The 27150-nt window shown below is 47.3% G+C and overlaps 1 protein-coding gene across 1 annotated transcript; it reads right to left on the bottom strand.

The window, feature by feature from the left end:
• iqsec1b (IQ motif and Sec7 domain ArfGEF 1b) lies at window positions 1-27150 on the bottom strand. The gene is made up of 13 exons (XM_079241567.1): window positions 26876-27150; window positions 18483-19732; window positions 16911-17072; window positions 15083-15205; window positions 12692-12858; window positions 12146-12285; window positions 11595-11624; window positions 11390-11515; window positions 11207-11306; window positions 8908-9069; window positions 8642-8818; window positions 7709-7758; window positions 1-1078 (listed from the first exon to the last, which is right to left on the bottom strand). The coding sequence occupies exons 2-13, from the start codon at window positions 19724-19726 to the stop codon at window positions 548-550; spliced, it is 3012 nt and encodes a 1003-aa protein (XP_079097693.1). The 5' UTR covers window positions 19727-19732; window positions 26876-27150; the 3' UTR covers window positions 1-547.

Genomic DNA, 27150 nt, shown 5'->3' with positions numbered 1-27150 from the left:
GTATAATACTGAGAGTTTAAACTGTTCAGTAATAATCAGAACAGCTGATATCATTATTTTACAAAATATTAAGCACAACATACATTAAGCAGTTTTGTAACTAAATCAATAAATGCTTGAGTAATTGGCACATTTCTCACCGCTACCAGAGATATCACAGTGCACCGTCAGCTACTGCTACGTTAAATAATCAGCGACTAATGAGGCTGACTGCGTGTGTTCACGCCGGACTAAACCACTTTCTTCTGCTGCTATTTACCGCTTTTGTAAAATACTTGTAAGATATTTGATGGTGCTCCATTTTGTTTATGTAGAGGAACAGTCGATGTGGTCGTTGTGCATGCGCTCACGTCGGTGTCTGCGGCTCCTGAAGCACGCAGACACTTTGTGACACGAAACGAAAACACCAGAAAAAAGAAGAGCTGGAGAAATAAAAAACAGCGAATGGAAGCGCAGGATCTGGTCTGGCTTCACAGTGGGGCCGTCTTGTCCTCCGAGGACATACTAAAGTTCAGTCAGGGGGCCCCCAGGGGCCGCTGGGCTCCCCTCACACCACCGTACTGATGCCGCTGTGCTTGGGCTTAGTGCTGCTGGGGCCCTGAGAGGATGGCGGCGGCGGCGGGCCGTGGAGGTGGGGGCCGTGAGCAGGGTGGTTACCGTGGCCATGCTGCGAGTGAGGGTGAGGCTGGTAGGGAGGCTGCTGGCTGTGGGAGGAGGGGGGGAGGTACTGGTGCGGGGGGTGCTGTAGGTGTGCCGGTGGGTGGTAGTGGTGGTGGTGGTGGTAAGGCGGGGGGTTCTGGGCGATGTGACAGAACTGGGCGTGGTGGGGGTGCATGGGGACTGGCGTGTCCGTCTCCACCCGGGCCGTGTGGTGCAGGTTGGCGGGGTGCGGGGTGTGGGAGATGAGGGTGGGGTGCGGGCTCTGAGGGGTGGGGCTGGGGGACTTGACCCGCCGGGTGCCAAACAAAGATCCGAGCAGCGAGGCTGAGTTGGGCAGGGACTGACCGCTGTGGCGGGATGGGCAGTCTCGACTGGAGGGGGGTCTCCGCCGTATGTGGGGGCTGCTAATGATGGAACCCTGCAAGAGAGAAAAAGGTGAGATCATGGAAACAAACGGAGGAAAAAATCCAGCAGAGAGCAGCTGTATCATGTTGTCCAGGGCCGGAGCCAGACCTTTATGCATGAGGGGGCCGGGTCGGTGGGGGGGAGGCATAGTAAAGTACACGGATCTGATAACTTTGGTCACGTAAGAGAGATGTGAGAAATAAAATTATCTGGATCAGAAACTAGATTAAAAGAGCCCAGAGCAAGATAAGTATGGATCAGGTCTGGTCTACGCTCTGGTGGCGGTGGTGGACTGGATCCTGATGAGGTAGTAAAGGGATCGGTTCTGGTCTACGCTCTGGTGGCGGTGGTGGACTGGATCCTGATGAGGTAGTAAAGGGATCGGTTCTGGTCTACGCTCTGGTGGCGGTGGTGGACTGGATCCTGATGAGGTAGTAAAGGGATCGGTTCTGGTCTACGCTCTGGTGGCGGTGGTGGACTGGATCCTGATGAGGTAGTAGAGGGATCGGTTCTGGTCTACACTCTGGTGGCGGTGGTGGACTGGATCCTGATGAGGTAGTAAAGGGATCGGTTCTGGTCTACACTCTGGTGGCGGTGGTGGACTGGATCCTGATGAGGAGGGATCGGTTCTGGTCTACGCTCTGGTGGCAGTGGTGGACTGGATCCTGATGAGGTAGTAAAGGGATCGGTTCTGGTCTACACTCTGGTGGAGGTGGTGGACTGGATCCTGATGAGCTGGTAAAGGGATCGGTTCTGGTCTATGCTCTGGTGGCGGTGGTGGACTGGATCCTGATGAGGTAGTAAAGGGATCGGTTCTGGTCTACACTCTGGTGGCGGTGGTGGACTGGATCCTGATGAGCTAGTAAAGGGATCGGTTCTGGTCTACACTCTGGTGGTGGACTGGATCCTGATGAGGAGGGATGGGTTCTGGTCTACGCTCTGGTGGCGGTGGTGGACTGGATCCTGATGAGGTAGTAGAGGGATCGGTTCTGGTCTACACTCTGGTGGAGGTGGTGGACTGGATCCTGATGAGGTAGTAGAGGGATCGGTTCTGGTCTACACTCTGGTGGAGGTGGTGGACTGGATCCCGATGAGCTAGTAAAGGGATCGGTTCTGGTCTACACTCTGGTGGAGGTGGTGGACTGGATCCCGATGAGCTAGTAAAGGGATCGGTTCTGGTCTACGCTCTGGTGGCGGTGGTGGACTGGATCCTGATGAGGTAGTAAAGGGATCGGTTCTGGTCTACGCTCTGGTGGCGGTGGTGGACTGGATCCTGATGAGGAGGGATCGGTTCTGGTCTACGCTCTGGTGGCGGTGGTGGACTGGATCCTGATGAGGAGGGATCGGTTCTGGTCTACGCTCTGGTGGCGGTGGTGGACTGGATCCTGATGAGCTGGTAAAGGGATCGGTTCTGGTCTACACTCTGGTGGCGGTGGTGGACTGGATCCTGATGAGGAGGGATCGGTTCTGGTCTACGCTCTGGTGGCGGTGGTGGACTGGATCCTGATGAGGAGGGATCGGTTCTGGTCTACACTCTGGTGGAGGTGGTGGACTGGATCCTGATGAGCTGGTAAAGGGATCGGTTCTGGTCTACACTCTGGTGGAGGTGGTGGACTGGATCCTGATGAGCTGGTAAAGGGATCGGTTCTGGTCTATGCTCTGGTGGCGGTGGTGGACTGGATCCTGATGAGGAGGGATCGGTTCTGGTCTACACTCTGGTGGCGGTGGTGGACTGGATCCTGATGAGCTGGTAAAGGGATCGGTTCTGGTCTACACTCTGGTGGCGGTGGTGGACTGGATCCCGATGAGCTAGTAAAGGGATCGGTTCTGGTCTATGCTCTGGTGGCGGTGGTGGACTGGATCCTGATGAGGTAGTAGAGGGATCGGTTCTGGTCTACACTCTGGTGGAGGTGGTGGACTGGATCCTGATGAGGTAGTAGAGGGATCGGTTCTGGTCTACACTCTGGTGGAGGTGGTGGACTGGATCCTGATGAGGTAGTAAAGGGATCGGTTCTGGTCTACACTCTGGTGGAGGTGGTGGACTGGATCCCGATGAGCTAGTAAAGGGATCGGTTCTGGTCTATGCTCTGGTGGCGGTGGTGGACTGGATCCTGATGAGCTGGTAAAGGGATCGGTTCTGGTCTATGCTCTGGTGGCGGTGGTGGACTGGATCCTGATGAGGAGGGATCGGTTCTGGTCTACGCTCTGGTGGCGGTGGTGGACTGGATCCTGATGAGCTGGTAAAGGGATCGGTTCTGGTCTACACTCTGGTGGCGGTGGTGGACTGGATCCTGATGAGGAGGGATCGGTTCTGGTCTACGCTCTGGTGGCGGTGGTGGACTGGATCCTGATGAGGAGGGATCGGTTCTGGTCTACACTCTGGTGGAGGTGGTGGACTGGATCCTGATGAGGTAGTAAAGGGATCGGTTCTGGTCTACGCTCTGGTGGCGGTGGTGGACTGGATCCTGATGAGGTAGTAAAGGGATCGGTTCTGGTCTACGCTCTGGTGGCGGTGGTGGACTGGATCCTGATGAGGAGGGATCGGTTCTGGTCTACGCTCTGGTGGCGGTGGTGGACTGGATCCTGATGAGGAGGGATCGGTTCTGGTCTACGCTCTGGTGGCGGTGGTGGACTGGATCCTGATGAGCTGGTAAAGGGATCGGTTCTGGTCTACGCTCTGGTGGCGGTGGTGGACTGGATCCTGATGAGGTAGTAAAGGGATCGGTTCTGGTCTATGCTCTGGTGGCGGTGGTGGACTGGATCCTGATGAGGTAGTAGAGGGATCGGTTCTGGTCTACACTCTGGTGGAGGTGGTGGACTGGATCCTGATGAGGTAGTAGAGGGATCGGTTCTGGTCTACACTCTGGTGGAGGTGGTGGACTGGATCCTGATGAGGTAGTAAAGGGATCGGTTCTGGTCTACACTCTGGTGGAGGTGGTGGACTGGATCCCGATGAGCTAGTAAAGGGATCGGTTCTGGTCTACGCTCTGGTGGCGGTGGTGGACTGGATCCTGATGAGGAGGGATCGGTTCTGGTCTACGCTCTGGTGGCGGTGGTGGACTGGATCCTGATGAGGAGGGATCGGTTCTGGTCTACACTCTGGTGGAGGTGGTGGACTGGATCCTGATGAGCTGGTAAAGGGATCGGTTCTGGTCTACACTCTGGTGGAGGTGGTGGACTGGATCCTGATGAGGTAGTAAAGGGATCGGTTCTGGTCTACACTCTGGTGGAGGTGGTGGACTGGATCCTGATGAGCTGGTAAAGGGATCGGTTCTGGTCTACACTCTGGTGGAGGTGGTGGACTGGATCCTGATGAGCTGGTAAAGGGATCGGTTCTGGTCTATGCTCTGGTGGCGGTGGTGGACTGGATCCTGATGAGGAGGGATCGGTTCTGGTCTACACTCTGGTGGCGGTGGTGGACTGGATCCTGATGAGCTGGTAAAGGGATCGGTTCTGGTCTACACTCTGGTGGAGGTGGTGGACTGGATCCTGATGAGCTGGTAAAGGGATCGGTTCTGGTCTAATGTCTGGCTGTGGTAGACTAGATCTTTGCATTGTGAGCGGGGGCTGCTGATACGTGGTCTGGTGAGCCTCCTGATCGCCTCATGATACTTTAAAACACAGGTGTCAGACCCCAGTCCTCGTGGACCGGTATCCTGCGGGTTTTTGTTGTCTCCATGCTCCAACACACCTGACCGAAATGAATAAATAGGTTTATAAGAAGCTGCTGGATCCATTTGATTTGAATCAGCTGTGTTGGTGGCGGGAAACAACAAGCCCCTGTTGGATACCGGCCCATGAGGACTGGAGTTTGACACCCCTGCTTTCAAACAAACTAGAAACACCAGCGTCCTTGCTAGCCATCTGTTTAAATGAAACCGGATCATGAACGGTGACGTTCTCCTTGAGCATCTTCACTGGTCCGTGCAGGTCTGGGATTATGTTTCTGTCCTCTGCCTCCAGAGACCGTTCAGTCACTGAAGTGCCACCCAGGCCGCCCCTCTAGCTCCGCCCCTGTCGGTTTCCATTTTCAGATCACTGCCTTTGTTTGTCTTTCCATCTCACAGCCGACTCGCTCCAAATGGTCTGGAGGCTCAACTTGCTGAGTCTGGAAGAGCTGGCGGTTCATGTGCTGTCATGAGGAGACAAACAGCTTCTCACGCTTCAGACTCTCCCTGCTGCTGCTGCTGGGGCTTTCTGTCGCTAATATGTTCTGGTTTGGAGCATTTTATGTTTCCTTTATCATGTGGAGAACCTCTAAACAACACGCTTCAGTCTTTCAGACAGAACTCACACTGACAGCTGGCTTGACTGAAGTTTGTTGACTTTAAAATATTCGGCAAGACAAACAGTAAAAAAGAAAAACAAGGAAACTTCGCAGTCTTTTTATTCTGGAGCAACACAGACTAACATGAAAGAAGGAGGTCCTTCAGAGCCATGCAGAACATGCAACAGGAGCTTTGTACACATGTTTTCTACTGAAAATGTGATGAATTTAAACCCTCTGGCCTACTAGGGTGGCGTGTGATTCTTAAAGTGTTGTTTCTGTCTCAGTGTCATCACTGATATCACATGGATGTTGACATCACATGGACGTTGACATCACATGGACGGTGGGGGAACGTGGTCAGGAATAATCTCCACACAGTCTAGCTCTGCTCCAGAAAGGTTGTTTTAGTCATTTTTACTGCTCAACTGAGAATAATATGCAAAAACAGATCCACATTGTCATCTCTAATCCATCCAAAATCAGCAAAGATACCATCCAGGATGCAGAGCCACCGCAGGGTGTTTTTTTTCTTTTTCTTTATTTAATCATTCATTTATTTGCTAACTAAATGGTTAAATGATTCAACTGAAAGTCATTTTTTACACTAAAAATTCATAATCAGCAGCAACCAATTTATCCGACCAAAGATTCAAAAGTAAGGTTGTCCTTAGTGGATAACATTCATAGTGAGAAAATATACAGGTTTCAGGGCTAAATATTCAGAGTAGTAACTGAACAGCTAAATTAAACTGAAGTTTTTGGCTTCAAGGTTCATGAAATGGAGAAAAAATAGAATAGCTTTAGCCTACAGTGGCCCGATACTGCAGCTGAGAACCTAATCTGAATTTAATAGCAATAAGAAATGGACTACTTAAAGTATTTGTTGACAGTCTATTCTGAAAAACCGCTTGGAAATTGTTGAGGTAAATTAAGTAAATTATGCACAAAAGATGCGTATTGACAATCTATTATGCAACAGTTAATGAAGTTGTTGCTAATTTAAATGATCATTATAAGTTTGATTAAAATATCCACCGAGTAATCTTCAAATCTGCATGTATTCTTGGCAGCATGGCATCAATTAGCTAATATAGTTCACCTAGCAAGTTTTAATGAGCTAGCATAGTATGAATTAGTTAAATAATTAAATTAGCTAGCATAGTTTTAACTTGCTAGCATAGTATCAGTTAGTTAGCATGTTTCAAACTGGATAGCATAGTGTCGGCTGGCTAGCATATATAAAAACTGCTAGCATAACCTAAACTGGCAAGCATCGTATCAAATAGCTAGGTAAATACCAAATAGCTAAGCTGCTGCACCTCGTAGTGTTCTAGATATCTTGTATTATAACTGTGTAATGCAATTCTGAGTTGTTTAATCCGCTAAAGGCATTTTCCACACAGTAAACATTTTATAACAAATGTTTATTTATTTTACAAAAACTTGCTAAATATGCTGAAGTCCAAGATCTATTTTATGTTGGCCTTAATATGCTTTTTATGCTAAATAACCAGCAAGCTACACATTTCTCTCATTCACCTCTCAAAAGCCAGAATCAGTTCATTAATGTGTTGCTATGGTGTTAATGGAGTAATATTACAGTGATTTGCCTAACTATGTCTGCATATATACAAAAATAACGCAGCCAGTTGGTACTAGAATGAACACTGATCATGGCATAACATAGTTTGAACTAGCTAGCATTGTATCAATTAGCTAGCATATCAGTAGTTTTCAATTAGCGAGCATAGTTTTGTTGTATTTTGTATCAATATTCTGCCAAAACCTGTTTGTACATCAATGTGCAATATTATCTTCTAAAGTTTGTAAAAAAAAAACCCAAAAACAAAACAAAACAAAAAAAAACCCTAACAAAAACTATAAAAACTAAATAAAGTAGTAAAATCTACTTTAAAGTACAGAAAGTACATGTGCTGCTCTATTACTTTTTGTGGTGGATAAGTGTAAGATTATAAAAAGGAAACAGAAACAGGTGGGATAAACTTGTGGAGATCAGTGAGAAAAAGTAGTGGATGTGACTTTAAATTTGTGTACATGCAGCAGCTTTGTGTGCATTCAGGGACTGAATCCAGGAAACATCTTAAATACAAACCCACAACACAAAGAAGATGATTCAAATGAAAATGAAACCCAAAAGTGAGTCAGCGATGATGTTAGTCAAGTCATGCTGCATATACAATGGGTTAATGCAGCAACGACACCATTCCTGGTCAGCCAAGTGCATGCATCAAGATGCTCACATCAAAAGCAACAAAACAGAGAAGAACACCACAAAGTATAAATAAGATTGTGTGCTAGTAGTGGACAACATTAAGGCGAGGGACAGCTCGGCGTCATTCGCTTCCTACTTACTTCCAGATTGCTGTCTAGTGATCCTGCACTGCTGCGTCTCCCACGCTTGCCTGCCCAGAACATGGGACATGACAGATTAGACACGCCTGGTGAAAATGTTGAGGTGCACACTTCCCTTCTGTCTAGTTTGGAAGGATGCTAACACACTAAGGTGGCGTCTAACTAGCTAGCAGCCAACTGAAAGGATGCTAACACACTAAGGTGGCGTCTAACTAGCTAGCAGCCAACTGAAAGCACTACAGCAAGGGGAATCTCACCATCATGCTAATCTCAAGCAACTCCTTTTTTTTAAGGTGACTACGAGGCAATCCGAGGCGCTGCTGGCAGGAAAGACTGTCATTTGGATTTGAAGCGTTTAAGCGTTAACCCATTAAGTTAGCATTTAATTCCTGTGAAAGTCTGATAATCTGAAATGCTGATTTTGTTATCATAGCAACTCCTGCCCTTCCATAAGGTCTGGTTATCTAAAAAGATATCAAAACTACAAAAACCCCAAGATATTTTGTTCTTAGATGTGGCTTTACAGGTTGGACGTAGTGTTAGTGCAGAGCATCAGCGCTCTGCAGCCTGAGTGAATCCACAGCAGAACATTAATTCCTCTTACAGCTAAGACGCTCAAATTGATCACAGTAACCTAGATAACGCTGCTCACACAGGATTATGAGTTGATAGCCTCTAGTAAATAACACCAAGCCCCATTTGCAAACAAACCCATGACCATCTCTACCCTGAGACTCTGCAAATGGCAGGCTGGTTGCTATGGCAACTACCCAAACCGGAGCCGCACATTAAGCAGGAATCCACGTTTTTCCAAGTTTCTGAAACAAGTGCAGTCAACAGTAATGTGCCAGCATCCGGCCTGGATGTACGCTCTACTCCATCCAACACGAGAGTGCTACAGGAGTGCGTTACCGTGGCAACCTCTGACTTTACCTGCATCCGAGAGGTCCCGCAGGGAGCTGCTGAGGGCGCTCCTCTTTAGACCTTCGCCAATGGCGTAGCTGTCATCGAGGCTCGCTCGGCTGAGGTTGCCGTTGCCAGTTTCCTTCTTTAAGCCGGAACTCTGGGACATGCTGGCTCTCACCACCCCCTTCTGCTTTTCCAGTTCAGCTGTGTCGGCGAAACATGAGCAACATAAATCATGATTCAGACTTTGCACATAAATCCACCCAACAGCATGAACGGAAATGTCTGCTCACACTCTATCCGGTACTTCTCCATTTCCTGGACTTCTGCGATAGATTCTCGCAGGTCGTCTGTAAACTTTTTACGATCCTGAGGGTTGGGGGCGTTGAAGTTGATGAGGACCTTGATGTCAGCTCCAGGTATGGCCGAGGTCAGGCGGACTCCATTAGGATAATCTAGAATATTAAAAAAGACACAAAGTCTTTAACCGACGGCTTAAAGTAGTGAGTTTACTGCCATTTTCACACAAATGAGTGAAACAAATGTTTCTTCCAGAAGACATCTGGAACAAGTCCAGAGCTTGTTCTGCTTCTATGTGAAGCTTTTTTAAGACAATTTCATCCAAAATGAGAAGGAACAAATATCAGATTCATCAAATGCAGCTTAAATATCACCAAGGTGACTGCACATAAAAAAGACACAATGAAACTGGAATTAAACTTAACTTTATTTATACTACTTCTGACTTGCAGAATAGATCTGACATGTGTATATGTGTACATTCCGACGCACATAGTCTGGACAATCTTCTGCCTTCGTTAACTGCACCAGTGTTTAAAACAGTGAGTATGTAACTGCATGTAATCCTCTGCAACTTCTCTAGCTATTCCCTTTATCTACACTGTCACAGTGGTGGAAATTTAAGACCCACATGCCACCCAAATAGGTCAGAGGTTTCAAATTCACCACATGATCAGCAGAAAACCTGTTGGATCATCATCAAGCCCACATGACAAAGCATATCTGCATGTTCTGCATGGCTTTGAAGGACCTGCTTCATTCATGTTAGTCTGTGTTGCTCCAAAATAAAAGCACTGTAACGTTTCCTTGTTTTTCTTTTTTTTACTGTTTGTCTTGCTAATTGGAAATATTTTAAAGTCTACAAACAGTAAATAACTTCAGTCAAGCCAGCTGTCTGTTCTTAGAAGTTCTGCACATGATAAAGGAAACAAAATGCTCCAAACCAGAACATATTAACAGCAGAAAGCCACTGCAGCAGCTTAATAGGAACTCTACATACAACGTAGGCTGCTGGATCCATTTAACATAAGCCAGGTGTGTTGGAACGGGAATAAAAGGAAAACCTGCAGGACAGCAGCCCCAAAGGACCGACTTTGGACACACCTTGTGTAACATTTGTTTTCAGTTGTTTATTCCATTTCTACATGCGTTATCATTGGTGTTTTCTGAATTCTGCTAATAATCTGACACATTTCTGGAAGCAAAAAACTTTAGATTTGTTTCTACATATTTTATTTTACCATTTATTCTTTTCTTTTCTTTTCCATAATATATTGGCATATCCAAAAAATAACAACAGAAAATATACTCCAGAGTTACAACAACTGCTACACAACCACGTAGTACATTTCATGCAAAAAGAAAAGAAAATTGGAGTAGGACAAAGAATTAATCTTATAAACATGACCCCATCCTCAATTCAAAGTAAACCAACTGAAAGGCATTATCTACGGTAAACACTAAGAACCAAACACAGGTATGAAATGCTCTTTTTTGTCTTTTTTTTTTAATCAGATTTTTGCAAACAGTTTTATAATGTACTCTTTATATTTCAATTTAAATTGAGAAGGATTTGAACAACTTTTAAAATCGCTTTTAAGTGCGTTTCATTGTTTTACACCAACCACTGAAATATGATGGGTAAGCTGGTTGGAGACGCTCCATGACAGTCTGCCATCTTGAAACTACAGTCACCGTTAAGGGACAAATAGCGCCAACATGAAATAATTCCCTGCAAGCCAGCGCACAGTGACTGAAGATCAATGAGGGAAGCTTACTACCCTGGCAAGTTGGAAAATAGGTTCAATTGTCATTTCCCAATATGCAAGAGCAGCATCTGCAGCAGCTGTATTCACCATCAACAAGAAAAAGAACAATGCACTTAAAAACTAGTATAACTGGAGCAATTAAAAAAAAGAGGATCAACAAGGAGGTGGCCTTCCACAGGTAGAAGGAGAAACTTTTTAAAGGGAAGCTGAAGATGCAGCCAGAAGTGAGTCAACCATAGTGCCCAAATTGGCCTGAAGCTAACTGTTTTCATTGGGTTTTGTTGAACGATGCTGCTTGTTACCATAGACAACATAACAGTAGTGAAGTACAGGATGCCATGGTTACACCAGAGTTGTGGAGGCATTGGATCCATGGCCTGTTGGTGAGGCGCTGCAATACGTTATTTGTTTCACAATTTCGGTGTAGGTGTGAGTTATTCGAATGTTCCTTTAGAAGGTTTTTGGAGATTCGATCGAGGGTTGAAGGATAACCGGAATCCTGATTGGGAAAAATAAAACTTACACTGATTCTCAAAGAGCAGCACTTGCATCCCATAAAGCGAGAAGGACTGCCGGAAGCTGTACGTGACAGAGTTCTTCTTCTTCTGAAAAATCTTTGTAACCTGGGAGGAGAGCAGATCGTAAACAGGAAGTCGGACTCGGCCCGGTTTGTTGTCAGCGCGCTGGAAGAGTGATGCTACCGTACCACAAGCAGGTCATTGAAGAGGAAGATCTCCCTCTGATGCAGGCCCAGTTTCTGTGGTTTGTTGGGGTCGGGTACTTCAAAAAGTCTGCAATAACAGACCAGTCTCCGGTGGGGGAGTGATAGGACCTGCAGAGACAGTCATATACGTTTATTTCTGTTCCTTCAAACGTACAAAAAATGTCTCAATAAAGTCTGTAATACTCACACAGCCGAGACCTTGGTGTAAAGAGCCAATCTGCAGAGTAAAGAGACATTTTACAGATTGGTGAGCACTACGGGACCTTCTGTGATATAGTAGTTCAGTACATTTACAAGCAGGAAGCATGGCCAAAGTCCAAAGTGTTTGATTATTTGCAGAATGTGTCAACCTTCAGGATGCCACGAAGAGTCGCCGGCTGAGAAACGGTACGTTTAACATAACGGTCATCAGATGAAAGAAGCTACGAGTCCTTGGGTTTGTGGCTATTTTTCAGTCATTATTATGGAGCTTGTCAGCTGGCTCCGGAAAAAGATATATTTTAGTTTTTCAGCATGAAGGTCCCCGTCTCTGATGTGTCACAGGGCAGAAAATGCATTCAGATAAAGAATGCTCTTTCATTTCTGCTCATTTTTAGAGAACATTGGCCATGAATAAAGCAGGGCTCTCAGAGGTACGCCGGGTAATTTGACTTCTGAACATTGCAGCTCTTGAATGGCGAGCCAGATGAAAGTGGTCACACTCTACATGCAGCAGCCGGAGGGCGAACTCAAACTCACCGGCTTCTTTCCAACAATCAGCTTTTCCACTTTCTGAACCTGGGAGACGTGGTCTTCGTTAGTCTTGAGCTCTCGCTTGCGAATCCGCTCATATATGCCCACCAGCATCTCTCTGGGGATGTCCTCCCCGTCATCGACTCCTGTCAGAGGACGAACAAAAACAGAATAAAAAGGGATTAATGACTAATTTACAGGGCTGTGTATGTAGACGAAGCCTTACTGGGATGCACTTATGTCTTACAGCGTGGACAGAAGTGTCCTTCAGGCTTCCTGAAGACGAAGATTTCTTAATATTGTACTTTAATTACAGACTCTCCAATAGGCAGAAAAATGAGCTCGTCATGCAACACAGCCTTTAGCTAATACCCACAAAATCTGCTCAGGGTGGCTTAACAGCAAAGCTTTCTTGGTCCTTATTTTAAAAGAAGTTCCTTATTGACACAGCCATTGATGAAGGCGAAATGATTATATACAATATTAAAGCTGGAAGATGTGGCTGGAAGTGCTGATTCTGTCACATTGAGCTGGAAGCAGAGAAGGAAGCACCTCGAAGGTTTTTGACAAAGTCCTCCAGTTTCATCTTCCTCTCTGGCTTAACGTTTGGGCTGTACATGTCAGTGTTGAGGAGGATGATGGCAAAGGCAAGGATGAAGATGGTGTCTGGGTTTCTGAACTGTCGCACCACGCCGGGATTGCAGATGCAGTAGCGTTGGCTGCAAAGACAAAACCAGAAAAAGGAAACTCTGGTAAATCGAAACTGAAAACCCGACTTTTATTTCCAGCCAAAACTTTATGGTCTTATCAGCAAACTCATCGATGTATCACTTTACATTTGTTGATTTGGTATGAGTAGTCTACAAAGGTTAGTTTGCATGAAAAACACTTGTTAGACCCCCTTACATCATAACCCGAGACAAACGTAGCTGTCTCACAGACATACATTGCTAACACAGAAGGCTAAGCTAACGGGCTCAGACTTTAACTTTAAGCAGTTTCTGTTTCTAGCTGCTGTGATCCCTTCAGCTTCTTTATATAATATGAACATCCAGAACCAACAGCAGTTGCTACGTCTTTGTGTGCTCTCATTAACAGATGGTGCTTGAATGCAACACAGAGACCAACACAGAACTGCTAGCGGTAACGTAGCATAACCGGACATGCCATCTATGCAGAATCGGGTTGTTTATTTTATGTTTATATTTATGTTTATTTGTTTTATTGAACAGATGCGACTAGAAAATTACTACAAAGATAAAAGAAAGTAAACAAAAATGAACTAAAAGCTTGTTTTCAGTTGTCTTTTGCTTTTGGTTTGATGCTAATTGGGAAGGTTTCTACTGTTAAGGCTGTTACATCATGAGAAACCAGAACTTTTGTGTTGCTCTTGAGGCCACAAGTAAAAAATCGTATAATTTAGTTTTCATGGACGTGATTGAGGACATCTCGTGGTTTGATCTTGACGCATCAGCAAAGCAGTACTTTCTTCTCATGTGGCTCTGATTAGTATTGTGTGATTGGTTGGATATTTGAGGTGGGCATGGTTAATGTGGAAAAGCACGCAGTGGACGTTTGCCGCATATTTGCTGATGTAGGTTGAACAGATAGTTTTAATACACAGCTGTTTGAAGTGATGATAAAGTATGAAGATTTCTACAACACATGGCTTTTAAAGACACAAACCCCGACAGTAATCCCACTCCTTTGCAGAAAGCTTGGTGGGAAGTATGAACTGATCGGACAAATGCAAAAAGTTTTTCTAGTTCTTTGATATAAAAATAATCTAGAAGTGTAGAATTATGGCCTCTGTGATTGGTGTTTATTCAAACACTTATGTTTTAAAGCTGTAAAATACTTCGACGCTTCACAAACTGCGGTTCTTGTGACCCCCATATTGATACGCTTAAGATGGGAACCAAATTACAAACTATGCTCTGAGATTTTTGTATATTACATTTACCATTATGATCAGCTGTAAATCAGCATCAAATGGAAACTTAAGAGTGGGACATTTTGAACACAGCGTAGCAACAACTCTTTGTCACCTGGAGCTGCTGTCTTCACCATGTAAAATTCTTGGAATTTTTCTATTATGTTGACAGATTATATAAAATCAGACATGTAATAGTCTGCATTGACAAGACAATAATATTTATTCCAGCGTACAAAAATAGAGGGATGAACAAGTGCTGCATTTTCTTATCAATAGATTCATGATATGAAAACCTTTGGTAAAGACAACATAATTGCAAGTGGCTCTTTTTGTTGGTTTTATGGTGGAATCTCTGTGTGAATAGACAACTGCTTTTCAGCTTTTAGTGACAATGGAGCACAGATTTAATCCGTCACCACAGCCTGCAGCCGTCCAACAGGCCATTTTACGTGAGCTTGTGATTATATCTGGACTGAGCTTCAGGCAAGCGTCAGATGAGCTGTTATCATTAACCCCCGTCCCCCCCAGGCAACGGCGACTGCGGTGTTTACAGGTGTCCTTCTTCAGAGCTGATCAAAGCTAATTCTCTGCAGGCAGTAGAGCACCTTGCTAGTCGATGTTTGGGGAAAGTAAATGAGACAGAAACAACATCAATCAGCAGCCTCGGGGAACGTTTGCCTCAACTTCCTAAATGATTTTTCTCTAAATTACTTTCAGTAATGATCTGGTCGGACAAAGTCTGGGTGGGAAAAGGCTTTGATCTGCTCTGATGACTTCTGTTCAACAACGTCAAATTAGGATTTCAGCTTCTGCCTCTGTTGTATAACAGATCCTCTGCTATCCATTCATTATACTCTGCGTCGATGGCAATGAACACAATGATCATTTTATTTAAAATGTGCGTCTTAGCTTATCTAAAGAAATACCTTATTAATAAATTCTGTTTAAAGCTCTTTATGCTCTGTAAGCTGGATCTGAAGTAAAGCCATGTTTCAGGAGTTTCTTACCTGTAGGCCTCAATCAGCCGCTCGACCTTCTGCGCTTCCCCCTGAACTCGGATGTGGGCCTGAAACTTTCTGAGTGCTTCATCCAGCTCCATGGCCGAGAAGTCCATTTCATCCACCACACAGCTGGAGAAAACACAGGGAGGCTCAGTAACCATGACAACAGGTTTTCACTGAGTAAATGAATCCCAGGAATGAGTACAGACATCGTCAGCAGTCTCCGCCTTGTTTGTGTGGAGAAATGATCAGACAGTGATGTTCTTAAGTTTTCTGCTTGGGGTTTGTAGGTAGCTATGTTGGTAGAGTCTTTTAGCTGAGTTTCTAACTGTCATGTTGCTATGCTATATGTTAGCATTGATGCTACGCTACATGTTAGCATTGATGCTACGCTACATGTTAGCATTGATGCTATGCTACATGTTAGCATTGCTGCTCCCTGGTGTATGCTAACATCTTCTGGACAGTCGGCTCTCATGCTGAACCCAGTACAGGGTGTTTGCTCAGGAACAGGTTAAATTAATGAACATCTTTCTCAGCTGAGAGCTGGTAAGGCTGCTCGATTATGACAAAAATCATAATCACGATTATTTTGACTGAAATTGAGATCTCGATTATTTAACACAATTATCCAGTATTTTTAAACAACGCTGCGTGTCGTGGTGTTCTGGACTCCGCGTCGTGCATTATAACCGTCTAATGTACGGTTCCGACTTGTTTAATCCGCTTTTACCGCTTATACAGGAACTATTTCATGTTAGCCTCAATGTACGTTTTATGCCAAACAACCGCTGTCAGGCTGCAGCGCGTTTCTCTCATTCACCTGTTAAAAGACGGCTGATCTGAACCAGCTGGTTAACGCGTTGCTATGGTAACGCCCCGTAATGGAGGGACATTACAGTGTTTAACTCACTGAATTATGTATAGGAAAATAATGCAGCCAGTTGTCACTGACAATGGTATAAACTATGTTTAGGTGAACTTCCACAACCTACTGCAGTTATTCTACATTGACCTGCAGCCGGAGCCGACTGAGACTGGCCGCCTGGGAGTGCTTTAGGACGGGAGATGCTCCCGCTGCTCCTTCCTTACAGTAACTGCAGAACAATATGTGCCTTCAAGTCAGTCGCCAAAACACCAGAAAAGTCTCTAATAACTCCAGTAAAAGCTGCTAGATTTGTCGCTTTTAACAAAAAAAGTCACCAGATTTAGCGATAAAGTCACCAAGTTGGCAACAGTGTCTGAATGAAAGCAAAGCGGCTGTGGGAGGAGTTTACAGCACAGATACTGCAATGCCAGAGACGCTCGATTAGCAGCTGAAGACAGCAGGAGAGAAAACTGCAGAGAGAAAATAATCACACCCTAGAGGAGGGTTAACCCTAACCCTATTGTGACTGATTAAGAGGTCTGATAGGTCTATACCGTTCCTGTCAGGCTTTCTAGTGCTCCAGCTCTCTACATGTGTAAGTCAGACCTAAACAGACATTTTCTGGCCTTTTACGTCATGTTACAGAGCTTTGTGGAGCTCTGTGTAAATGCTTCTTGAGTGATCCAAGGGACTCTTTTACGAAGCTCTTGGGAAGACGTTGGGAATATAAATAGGATTGTTTATCAGAGCATCACAGCTGCTTCCTGACTGTGTTCTATTTGTGTTTATTTAACTTTAGTCATTACGTGGTCCTAAAAGACCTTTTCAGTCAGGGTACTTTGCAAACTGACACCCATATTAATTCATAAGAGGCAGATGTGTGATTTTGTTTGGCCATGAAAGGCCTGAAAGGATTCAACTGGACAAACAAATGGGCCAAAGAGCAGGCAGAAGTAAAGCACTCACTCGAGGACATCCCGGTTGAACTGCTTCTGCCTGTTACCCAGGAACTCGCCAATCATCTGCCGACTCAAGCCTTTCCTCTGCAGCAGGAAGTGGGCCACACCCACTGGAGTGTCCGGAACGAAGCTTCGCTCTATCAGATACTGGATGCCTTTTTCTGGTTTCCTTTGGACACACGAAAGAGTGAAGAGGGTTAAATCAGCAGAAGCACAAAGAGGAAGGAGAGAGGACACAAACCAAATCTATGATTATCCTACTGCACTTCTGGCCAAATGTGTGTCACATGAGGAATAGGATTTAGGAAAAAAGAGGGGGAGGGAGGTGAGTGATGGGATGAGGACTGAGATTCTTCACTCTGTGGTGTTGATCACATAGGATTAAAATGAAGTTAATGGTTGGCTTTAAAAGAAACCAAGTCCACAACATTTTTCTGATTAAATGGAATCAGAGAAGCTGCAGAGTGGACCTCAAGAAAAACAGGCAAAAAGATGTTATCAGACAACAGCTTCATGCCAAGCTGTTCAGCAATATAAAAACATACTTCATGGGATCAAAGATCATTGGCGATAGAGGGTGAATTCCATAGACTTTATATAAAAAGATGGACAGAGCTGAATTGAAACTCGGTGGGCGGTTCCTACATCGCCATCTTGGCAGGGGCATGTCGTCTTGTCCGGAAAATACAAATATGGGCAAAGAGGTGGAGCTGAGAGGGGCGCTGTGAGCATCATGGTGCATGATTAACATTGAGCGAACTCCAAGCTGCCTGTAGCTAAGAGCTAACTGAGCTAACCCGGAGATAACAGGAGCTAACCAGCTAACGGAGGTAAGCGGGCTAAAGCTAAGTCACGTTGTTAACCGGCTAAAAACCGCGGTTGTTCTACGTTCTTCTTACTTGAAGCGGGAGATCGGGTACCTGTCAATCAAAAGAACACACCCTTAAATATGCCAAATTTTGAGATTAAATTACTTTAAAACGGGTGAGTTAAAAAGACAGTCACTCCCCCCACAGTTGTCATGAAGGTAAACCTGACCTATTAAACCTAAAATGGATCTTTGAACCAGGCTGTAAACATGTTTATTTCTGCTGTGAAGTTGGTCTTTTTAACATGGGAGTCTTTGGAGATACGCTCCGTTTTACAGCCCCTAGTGGATGAGGGGGGAACTGCAGTTTTATGCACTTCCGCAAAGGCTTCACTTTTAACCGCCGGAGGCTCTGTCTATCTTTTATATACAGTCTATGGTGCATTCACACCAGTTTAGTCTTGGGGACCCATTTAGATCGGGAAGGAATTACTAAAATATTCATTTCATTTCTGCCTTTGCTTGGTTTGCTTTTCTTTCAAATTGAACTAAACTGAAGCGAACAAAACCACCTGGAAACGTAAAACAGTTACAACAACTGCTCACTAGGGGGCGATAATCCCCAAAACGACCAAGTAGAAAAACTGGCTTATTGAGTGAATGAATGTTAACGCTACTCCAACAAACAATCTGTGGAAGTAGACCAGGGTTTGTTTAAAGCTTCCCAATAGTGCCAGTGTGTGTCCTATGACGTGTCAGAGGTGTACATACTTGTTGAAAAGGTTTAAACCAATGCGGTAGTGTCTCTTGCGAATGATGTCATTGCTGAAAGCGGGCGAGTCCCAGCTGTTGCGAGTTTCCTTGTGGTACGTCTGTTTGCTGAGGGTCTGCTCCCTCAGGCTGTCCCTGGACGAGGACTCAGAGCTGCAGTTGATGGTATCGTTGGAGTTCGATGTGCTGTTGATGCTGTCGTTGTCGCCGTCTGAGAAGTCCGACTCTGACTTGCTCTGCCGGTTCGCAGTGCCGTTGATGGCCAGGTGGGCCTCCAGCTGCCGGGGACGGTGGCGGGAGACATCGTCCTCTCTGGAAGGCCCCCGAGGTGGCAAGCTGTGGCTGATGTGTTTGGGACTGCTCTGCTGGTTACTGAGGCTACGCTCATAGGCGTTCTGTCTTTTTAAAGAGCTGCGATCAGAACGATCACTCAGTTCCACCGAGCTATCGCTGGGAGGCTCTATGGTCAGTAAGGGCAGGTGGTCCACCCGCAGACGCTGCTCTTGGCATTCTAAGGAAGGTGTACTGCGGCAGCTGGTATCAGTATCTCCCTTTTCATCCTTATGCACCAGGGACCAGTAATCTTGGGAGGAGTTGAGGGAACGCTGCCGCAGGTCAGACTCTGTGCTAGATGGGCGATCTACAGACTGAGACAGAGGCAAGGGGGGCGATAACTCTTCCTCATCAATGTAAAGAGTCACATCGCTGTAAGATGCTGTCATCTCATCGAGTTTGCGGTGTTCTGAGGAGCCTTGGGAAGGTTTCCCTTCCCTGTCCATATCGTGGTGGCCCCTCCCTGGTTCGGGCTGGCCGTCGTCACTGTGTAGACTGCGGCAGTTCAATGCATCATCTATGGACTCCGCTAGAGATTTGACCTGCCTGGAAAAGGCATCTTCTAGTTCCGTGATGGCATCGGTGAAGTCGCTCTGTGCTGTAGGGGTCTTTGCCTGCATGCCTCTTTCCCCACCATGTTCGGACTGAACTAGTGCGCTGATTTTCGTGCCATCATCTGTTAGTGAGACCTGCTTCCCCTCAAAGTAGGAGCTGTTGACTTTTTCAGGTCCTTCAAAGGAAAACTGCATTCTCATATTGGATAAAACAATCCGTCTGGACATACGGTTCTCAGACATAGAACTTCTAAGACGCTCAAAGTTTTTGTTCATCTGGTACTGGCGGAAGGCTGTCTGGATGGTACGGGCAGCATGCCGGGTTATGAAACGCCCACCATATTTACGCTCTAGCATCTCCACCTGCAAAAGAAACAAGAAAGTTGATGTTGTAAGGGTCCAGAAGAAAAGAAGGCACATGAGCAATCTCCTAATGTTCATCCTAAGTCTTAAACGTAGTTTACCAGAAGCATTCCCTCAGATTCCTTAGCTGCTGTGTGAACACATACTAAAGTTTAACCACTGTAATGTCATACGCAGGCTTTATTCGCTCAATGCGATGTAACTTAAAGTTTACTAAAAATTTGCACAACCGTTGGGTTGGAAATGCTGGACAAAAGCTTGAATTTATGTCTGCATACTCATTCATACTTTGTTAATCCCCAAAGGAAATTCTATTCTATTCTATTCTATTCTATTCTATTCTATTCTATTCTATTCTATTCTGTTCTACTCTACAGTCATTTAGCAGGCGCTTTTATCCAAAGTGACTTACATATGAGTGAGAACAACACAAGCATGAAATCAAACAGTAGAGAACATCATAGGAAGGTGCTGGTGGACTGTCCAGTTGGATGCAGATCCTTCCATGAAGTGCGACAGGCCTTTTTTTTTTGTTGTTTACTCCCTTCCCACCCCATAATATCACCAATGTTATAATACAAAGAATTTATACCATCATGTTTGTTGGAAAGAACTGGGCTAAGTTCTCCAACTTTCCAACAAATATAGCTATACGAAGTGTTGATGTGCTCCTTGAAGAGCTGAGTCTTCAGCTTGCTCTTAAATGTAGACACGGACTCTGCATGACATGATAGTATTGCTGTATAATTAGCCACTATAAACATTCATTGTGTTAGGATATATGTCTGTGGGACAGATGGACCCAAGGTTTGGTGAAGGAGAGCTGAAGTAGCCTCTCCATGAACTGGTAATGCAGACGGTGTGCAGGCAACTTGTGCAAAGCAGACACAGAAGTGATGTAACATCTTGGTTTCAGCAGGGAAGGAGCTAAGCTTCTTCAGAAAGTCTCTTCTTGTGGAGACAGCCATAGTCCACCTGAAGTCCCAGGTGCTTGTTGTCCTCCTCATGGTCAGACAAGATGGAAATGGCGTTCAGCTTACTCCAGCTCCTCATATAATCCACAACCCTCCCCTTAGTTTGCTTTAGATTCAAGCTGAGATGCAACTTAAAATTTGTTGGACCTGATTAGCGGCATTTCCAGCATGGAAACACTGATTTAACAGCTGGTGCTGCTATTTACTTTGCTGAAGACCATCCATTCATCCATCCATCCATCTTCTGCTGCTTATCCGGGGTCGGGTCGCGGGGGCAGCAGCCTAAGCAGGGAAGCCCAGACTTCCCTCTCCCCAGCCACATTTGCCAACTCTGCGGGGGGGGGATCCCGAGGCGTTCCCAGGCCAGCCGAGAGATATAATCCCTCCAGCGTGTCCTGGGTCTTCCCCGGGGTCTCCCCGCCTGGTGAGGTGTTCCGCCTGGAACACCTCACCAGGGAGGCGTCCAGGAGGCATCCTGACCAGATGCCCGAGCCACCTCAACTGGTTCCTCTCGATGCGGATGAGCAGCGGCTCTACTCTGAGCCCCTCCCCGATGACTGAGCTCCTCACCCTATCTCTAAGGGTGAGCCCGACCACCCTGCGGAGGAAACCCATTTCAGCCGCCTGTATACGGGATCTCGTTCTTTCGGTCACGACCTACAGCTCATGACCATAGGTGAGGGTAGGAACATAGATCGACTGGTAAATCGAGAGCTTCGCCTTCTGGCTCAGCTCCTTCTTCACCACGACAGACCGGCGCAGAGTCCGCATTACTGCAGACGCGCAACCAATCCATCTGTCGATCTCGCGCGCCATCCTTCCCTCACTCGTGAACAAGACCCCGAGATATTTAAACTCCTCCACTTGAGGCAGGACCTCACTCCCGACCCGGAGAGGGCAATCCACCCTATTCCGGCTGAGGACCATGGTCTCAGATTTGGAGGTGCTGATTCTCATCCCAGCCGCTTCACACTCGGCCGCGAATTGCTCAAGCGAGAGCTGGAGATCACGATCAGATGAAGCCAACAGGACCACGTCATCTGCAAAAAGCAGGGACCCAATCCTGAGGCCACCAAGTCGGATCCCCTCAACACCTCGGCTGCGCCTAGAAATTCTGTCCATATAAGTTATGAACAGAATCGGTGATAAAGGGCAGCCTTGGCGGAGTCCAACCCTCACCGGAAACGGATCCGACTTACTACCGGCAATGCGGACCAAGCTCTGACACCTGTCATACAGGGACCGGACAGCCCATACAAGGGGGTCCGGTACGCCATACTCCCGGAATACCCCCCACAGGAGCCCCCGGGGGACACGGTCGAATGCCTTCTCCAGGTCCACAAAACACATGTAGACTGGTTGGGCAAACTCCCATGCCCCCTCCAGGACCCCAAAGAGGGTATAGAGCTGGTCCACTGTTCCGCGACCAGGACGAAAACCACACTGCTCCTCCTCAATCCGGGGTTCGACTATCCGGCGGACCCTCCTCTCCAGGACCCCTGAATAGACCTTACCAGGGAGGCTGAGGAGTGTGATTCTCCTGTAATTGGAACACACCCTCCGGTCCCCCTTCTTAAAAAGGGGGACCACCACCCCAGTCTGCCAGTCCAGCGGTACTACCCCCGATGTCCACGCAATGCTGCAGAGGCGTGTCAGCCAGGACAGCCCCACAGCATCCAGAGCCTTAAGGAACTCCGGGCGGATCTCATCCACCCCCGGGGCCTTGCCGCCAAGGAGCTTTTTGACCACCTCAGCGACTTCGGCCCCAGAGATAGGAGAGTCCACCCCTGAGTCCACCAGCTCTGCTTCCTCATGGGAAGACGTGTTGGTAGGATTGAGGAGGTCTTCGAAGTATTCCTTCCACCGACCCACTACGTCCCGAGTTGAGGTCAGCAGCTCTCCACCTCCACTGTACACAGTATTGATGGAGCACCGCTTCCCCCTCCTGAGCCGCCGGATGGTGGACCAGAATCTCCTCGAAGCCGTCCGGAAGTCTTTCTCCATGGCCTCGCCGAACTCCTCCCATGCCCGAGTTTTTGCCTCGGCAACAGCCGAAGCCGCATGCCGCTTAGCCCGCCGGTACCCATCAGCTGCCTCCAGAGTCCCACAGGCCAAGAAGGCCCGATAGGACTCCTTCTTCAGCTTGACGGCATCCCTCACTGTTGGTGTCCACCAACGAGTCCTGGGATTACCGCCACGACAGGCACCAATGACCTTACAGCCACAGCTCCGGCCGGCCGCCTCAGCAATAGAGGCACGGAACACAGCCCATTCGGACTCAATGTCCCCCGCCTCACTCGGGACATGGTTGAAGCTCTGCTGAAGGTGGGAGTTGAAGCTCGCTCTGATGGGGGACTCAGCCAGACGTTCCCAGCAGACCCTCACAACACGTTTGGGTCTGCCAGATCTGACCGGCCTCCTCCCCCACCACCTGAGCCAACTCACCACCAGGTGATGATCAGTTGACAGCTCCGCCCCCCTCTTCACCCGAGTGTCCAAGGCATGTGGCCGCAGGTCCGACGATACGACTACAAACTCGATCATCAAACTGCGGCCCAGGGAATCCTGATGCCAGGTGTACATATGGACACTCTTATGTTGGAACATGGTGTTCGTTATGGACAATCCATGACGAGCACAGAAGTCCAATAACAAAACACCATTTGTGTTCAGAGGGGGGGACCATGACTCCCAATCCCTCCCCTCCAGGTCTCACTGTCATTGCCCACGTGAGCATTGAAGTCCCCCAGCAGAACAATGGAGTCCCCAGAAGGAGCACCCTCCAGCACTCCCTCCAAGGACTCCAGAAAGGGTGGGTACTCTGAACTGCTGTTCGGTGCATAAGCACAGACAACAGTCAGGACCCGTCCCCCCACCCGGAGGCGGAGGGAAACTACCCTTTCATCCACCGGGGTAAACCCCAACGTGCAGGCACCAAGCTGGGGGCTGATGAGAATGCCCACACATACTCGGCGCCTCCCACGATGAGCAACTCCAGAGTGGAAGAAAGTCCAGCCCCTTTCAAGGGTACTGGTTCCAGAACCCAAGCCATGTGTCGAGGTGAGTCCAACTATATCTAGCCAGAACCTCTCAACCTCGCGCACAAGCTCAGGCTCCTTCCCCACCAGAGAGCTTCTGCAGCCGGGGATCGGACTGCCAGGGTCCCCGCCCCTTGCTGCCGCCCAGCTCACATTGCACCCGACCCCTACGGCTCCTCCCACAGATGGTGAGCCCACGGGAGGTGGGGCCCATGTAACCCTTTCGGGCTGAGCCCGACCGGGCCCCATGGGCGAATGCCCGGCCACCAGACGCTCGCTCTCGTACCCCACCTCCAGGCCTGGCTCCAGAGGGGGGTCCCGGTAACCCGCGTCCGGGCAAGGGAACATTCATGCCCAGGTTGGTCGTCATCGTAGAGGTCGATGAGCCGTGCTTGGTCTGGTCCCTCCCCTAGACACCTGTTTGCCATGGGTGACCCTACCAGGGGCATAAAGCCCCCGACAACATAGCTGCTTCTACGGCATGGGAGTTTGCCCAACCAGTCTACATGTGTTTTGTGGACCTGGAGAAGGCATTCGACCGTGTCCCCCGGGGGCTCCTGTGGGGGGTATTCCGGGAGTATGGGGTACCGGACCCCCTTGTACGGGCTGTCCGGTCCCTGTACGACAGGTGTCAGAGCTTGGTCCGCATTGCCGGTAGTAAGTCGGATTTGTTTCCGGTGAGGGTTGGACTCCGCCAAGGCTGCCCTTTATCACCGATTCTGTTCATAACTTATATGGACAGAATTTCTAGGCGCAGCCGAGCTGCTGAAGATCCTAGCAGCTTTGCTGAAGACAAACCTGAAAAATTCTTTCAAACTGACATGCATTAGCCTCACGTGTCCATAAGTCACTCCTGAAACTGGGAAAAGTGGACAGAAGTCCATCTGGTGTAAACTACATCTGGTGTAAACCCCATCTGGTGTAAACCTCATCTGGTGTAAACCACATCAGGTGTAAACCACATCTGGTGTAAACTACATCTGGTGTAAACCACATCTGGTGTAAACTACATCTGGTGTAAACTACATCTGGTGTAAACCCCATCTGGTGTAAACCACATCAGGTGTAAACCACATCAGGTGTAAACTACATCAGGTGTAAACCCCATCTGGTGTAAACCCCATCTGGTGTAAACCCCATCTGGTGTAAACCACATCTGGTGTAAACAACATCTGGTGTAAACTACATCTGGTGTAAACCCCATCTGGTGTAAACTACATCTGGTGTAAACCTCATCTGGTGTAAACCCCATCTGGTGTAAACTACATCTGGTGTAAACCCCATCTGGTGTAAACCCCATCTGGTGTAAACTACATCTGGTGTAAACCCCATCTGGTGTAAACCTCATCTGGTGTAAACCACATCAGGTGTAAACCACATCTGGTGTAAACTACATCTGGTGTAAACCACATCTGGTGTAAACTACATCTGGTGTAAACTACATCTGGTGTAAACCTCATCTGGTGTAAACCACATCAGGTGTAAACCACATCAGGTGTAAACTACATCAGGTGTAAACCACATCTGGTGTAAACCCCATCTGGTGTAAACCCCATCTGGTGTAAACCCCATCTGGTGTAAACAACATCTGGTGTAAACAACATCTGGTGTAAACCCCATCTGGTGTAAACCCCATCTGGTGTAAACTACATCTGGTGTAAACCACATCTGGTGTAAACTACATCTGGTGTAAACCACATCTAGTGTAAACTACATCTGGTGTAAACTACATCTGGTGTAAACCACATCTGCTGTAAACCCCATCTGGTGTAAACTACATCTGGTGTAAACTACATCTAGTGTAAACTACATCTGGTGTAAACTACATCTGATTTATACCACATCTGGTGTAAACCCCATCTGGTGTAAACCACATCTGGTGTAAACCACGCTGCATACTACCGTAAACAGAAATGACATTCTTATTGTTGGAAGGGTGTTCGGCACGGACTTCCATCAGCTTTACATTCACACATTGACCTAGTTTCTACCTGAGGACTCACAGTGTAAAATGACACTAATCATGTTTAACTGGGAGGAGACAAGAGGGTGTAAACATGACAGCCAACTGCTTAATCCAATTCAGGGTCACGGGGAAGCTGGAGCCTATCCCAGCTGGCTTTGGGCGACAGGCAGGGTACACCCTGGACAGCTCGCCAGTCCATCGCAGGGCCACACAGAGAGATGAACAACCACTCACACTCATTCCTAGGGGCAATTTAGAATAACCAATTAACCTAACATGCATGTCTTTGGATGGTGGGAGGAAGAGAACCCACGCATACACTGGGAGAACATGCAAACTCCACACAGAAAGGCCACTGACCAAACCCCTCCCCAGCCAAGGATTGATCCAGTAACCTTCTTGATGTGAGGCCAGAGTGCTAACCACTGTGCCACCGTGCAGCCCAATGGATATAATTTAGCAATAATTAGGATTCATTTATTGAATTAGCAGTTTAACTCTTAAAGCTCCAAACCAGTGTTTTCTGTCTGCTTTTTAAAATGTATTTATTTTTTATCTAAACATCCTGCAGAATCTGAAGTTATTAGTCTCAGTCAGCAAGCCGACATCAGCACTGACCAAACCTTTTTCTCACCTGGACGTCACTCTCTCAAGTCTTTCAGGAGAAAAAAATAAACATGCAACAGAAAATATTTTTACACTTTTTCCTCATTTCCAGCCACAGAGAATCATTATTTTTTTCCTGCTCGCTTGTTGATCTTTGGCTGCTCCTGATTGGACGTTACCGTCAGTTTAAGCCCTCTGATTGGTGGAAAGTCTGACAGGAAGTGTCTTCACCATCATCTCCAGAAGAAAGTAGAGGTCTCTTAGCAACACTACAGTATGTGGCTGGACTGTAGACCTCGTCATACATGACATGTTGTAGGAACCTGCCTTGCTTTTGGGATTGACCCTAAGACCTGCTGTAACTCCAAAACCCAAAGCGTGCTGACACACAGCAGACAGCAAACACGGTCACATGGAGATGTGTCACACCTGTCATTTTACTCCAAACCATTCTGAAAACGCAGCTGCATTAAGCTGGAACTTTGTGAAGTTCTGGTGGGACCAGATGTGTGGTACACATGCGACAAACAAGCACGATGTGGGACGTTTCAAAGCTCACCTGCTTGTCCTGGAGGTCAGAGGAGAGCTCATAGCTCTCGGACAGCGAGCGGGAGCGCTTGATGGCCTCCTCCTCGGCCTGCTTGCGGAGGATGGACTGTGAGTGCTGGAGCTTGGGCCTGCGGGGCCGTAGATGGCCCGGCAGCAAGATGCGTCCGTAGAGCTGGCTGTCTAGGTGCTCCGGGCCGAGGCCGCCGCTGTGGGTCACTGGGATGCAACCGTAGCCGCCGCTGGGGTCCACAGAGGCGCCCACCTCGCTGCCTGGGGCATCACCTT

The sequence above is a fragment of the Telmatherina bonti genome (assembly GCF_933228915.1).
Source record: "Telmatherina bonti genome assembly, chromosome: 6".
NCBI classification, from domain to species: domain Eukaryota; kingdom Metazoa; phylum Chordata; class Actinopteri; order Atheriniformes; family Telmatherinidae; genus Telmatherina; species Telmatherina bonti.
This window is presented reverse-complemented; position numbering and strand designations above follow the sequence as displayed.

Coding starts and splice junctions, on each gene's coding strand:
- iqsec1b (XM_079241567.1), bottom strand. CDS start 19,726: ATGCTAGAGCGTAAATATGGTGGGCGTTTCATAACCCGGCATGCTGCC. Junction 15,206..16,910: donor TTCAACCGGGATGTCCTCGA/GTGAGTGCTTTA, acceptor TGTTTTCTCCAG/CTGTGTGGTGGATGAAATGG. Junction 1,079..7,708: donor CACTAGACAGCAATCTGGAA/GTAAGTAGGAAG, acceptor TCTCTCTTGCAG/GGTTCCATCATTAGCAGCCC.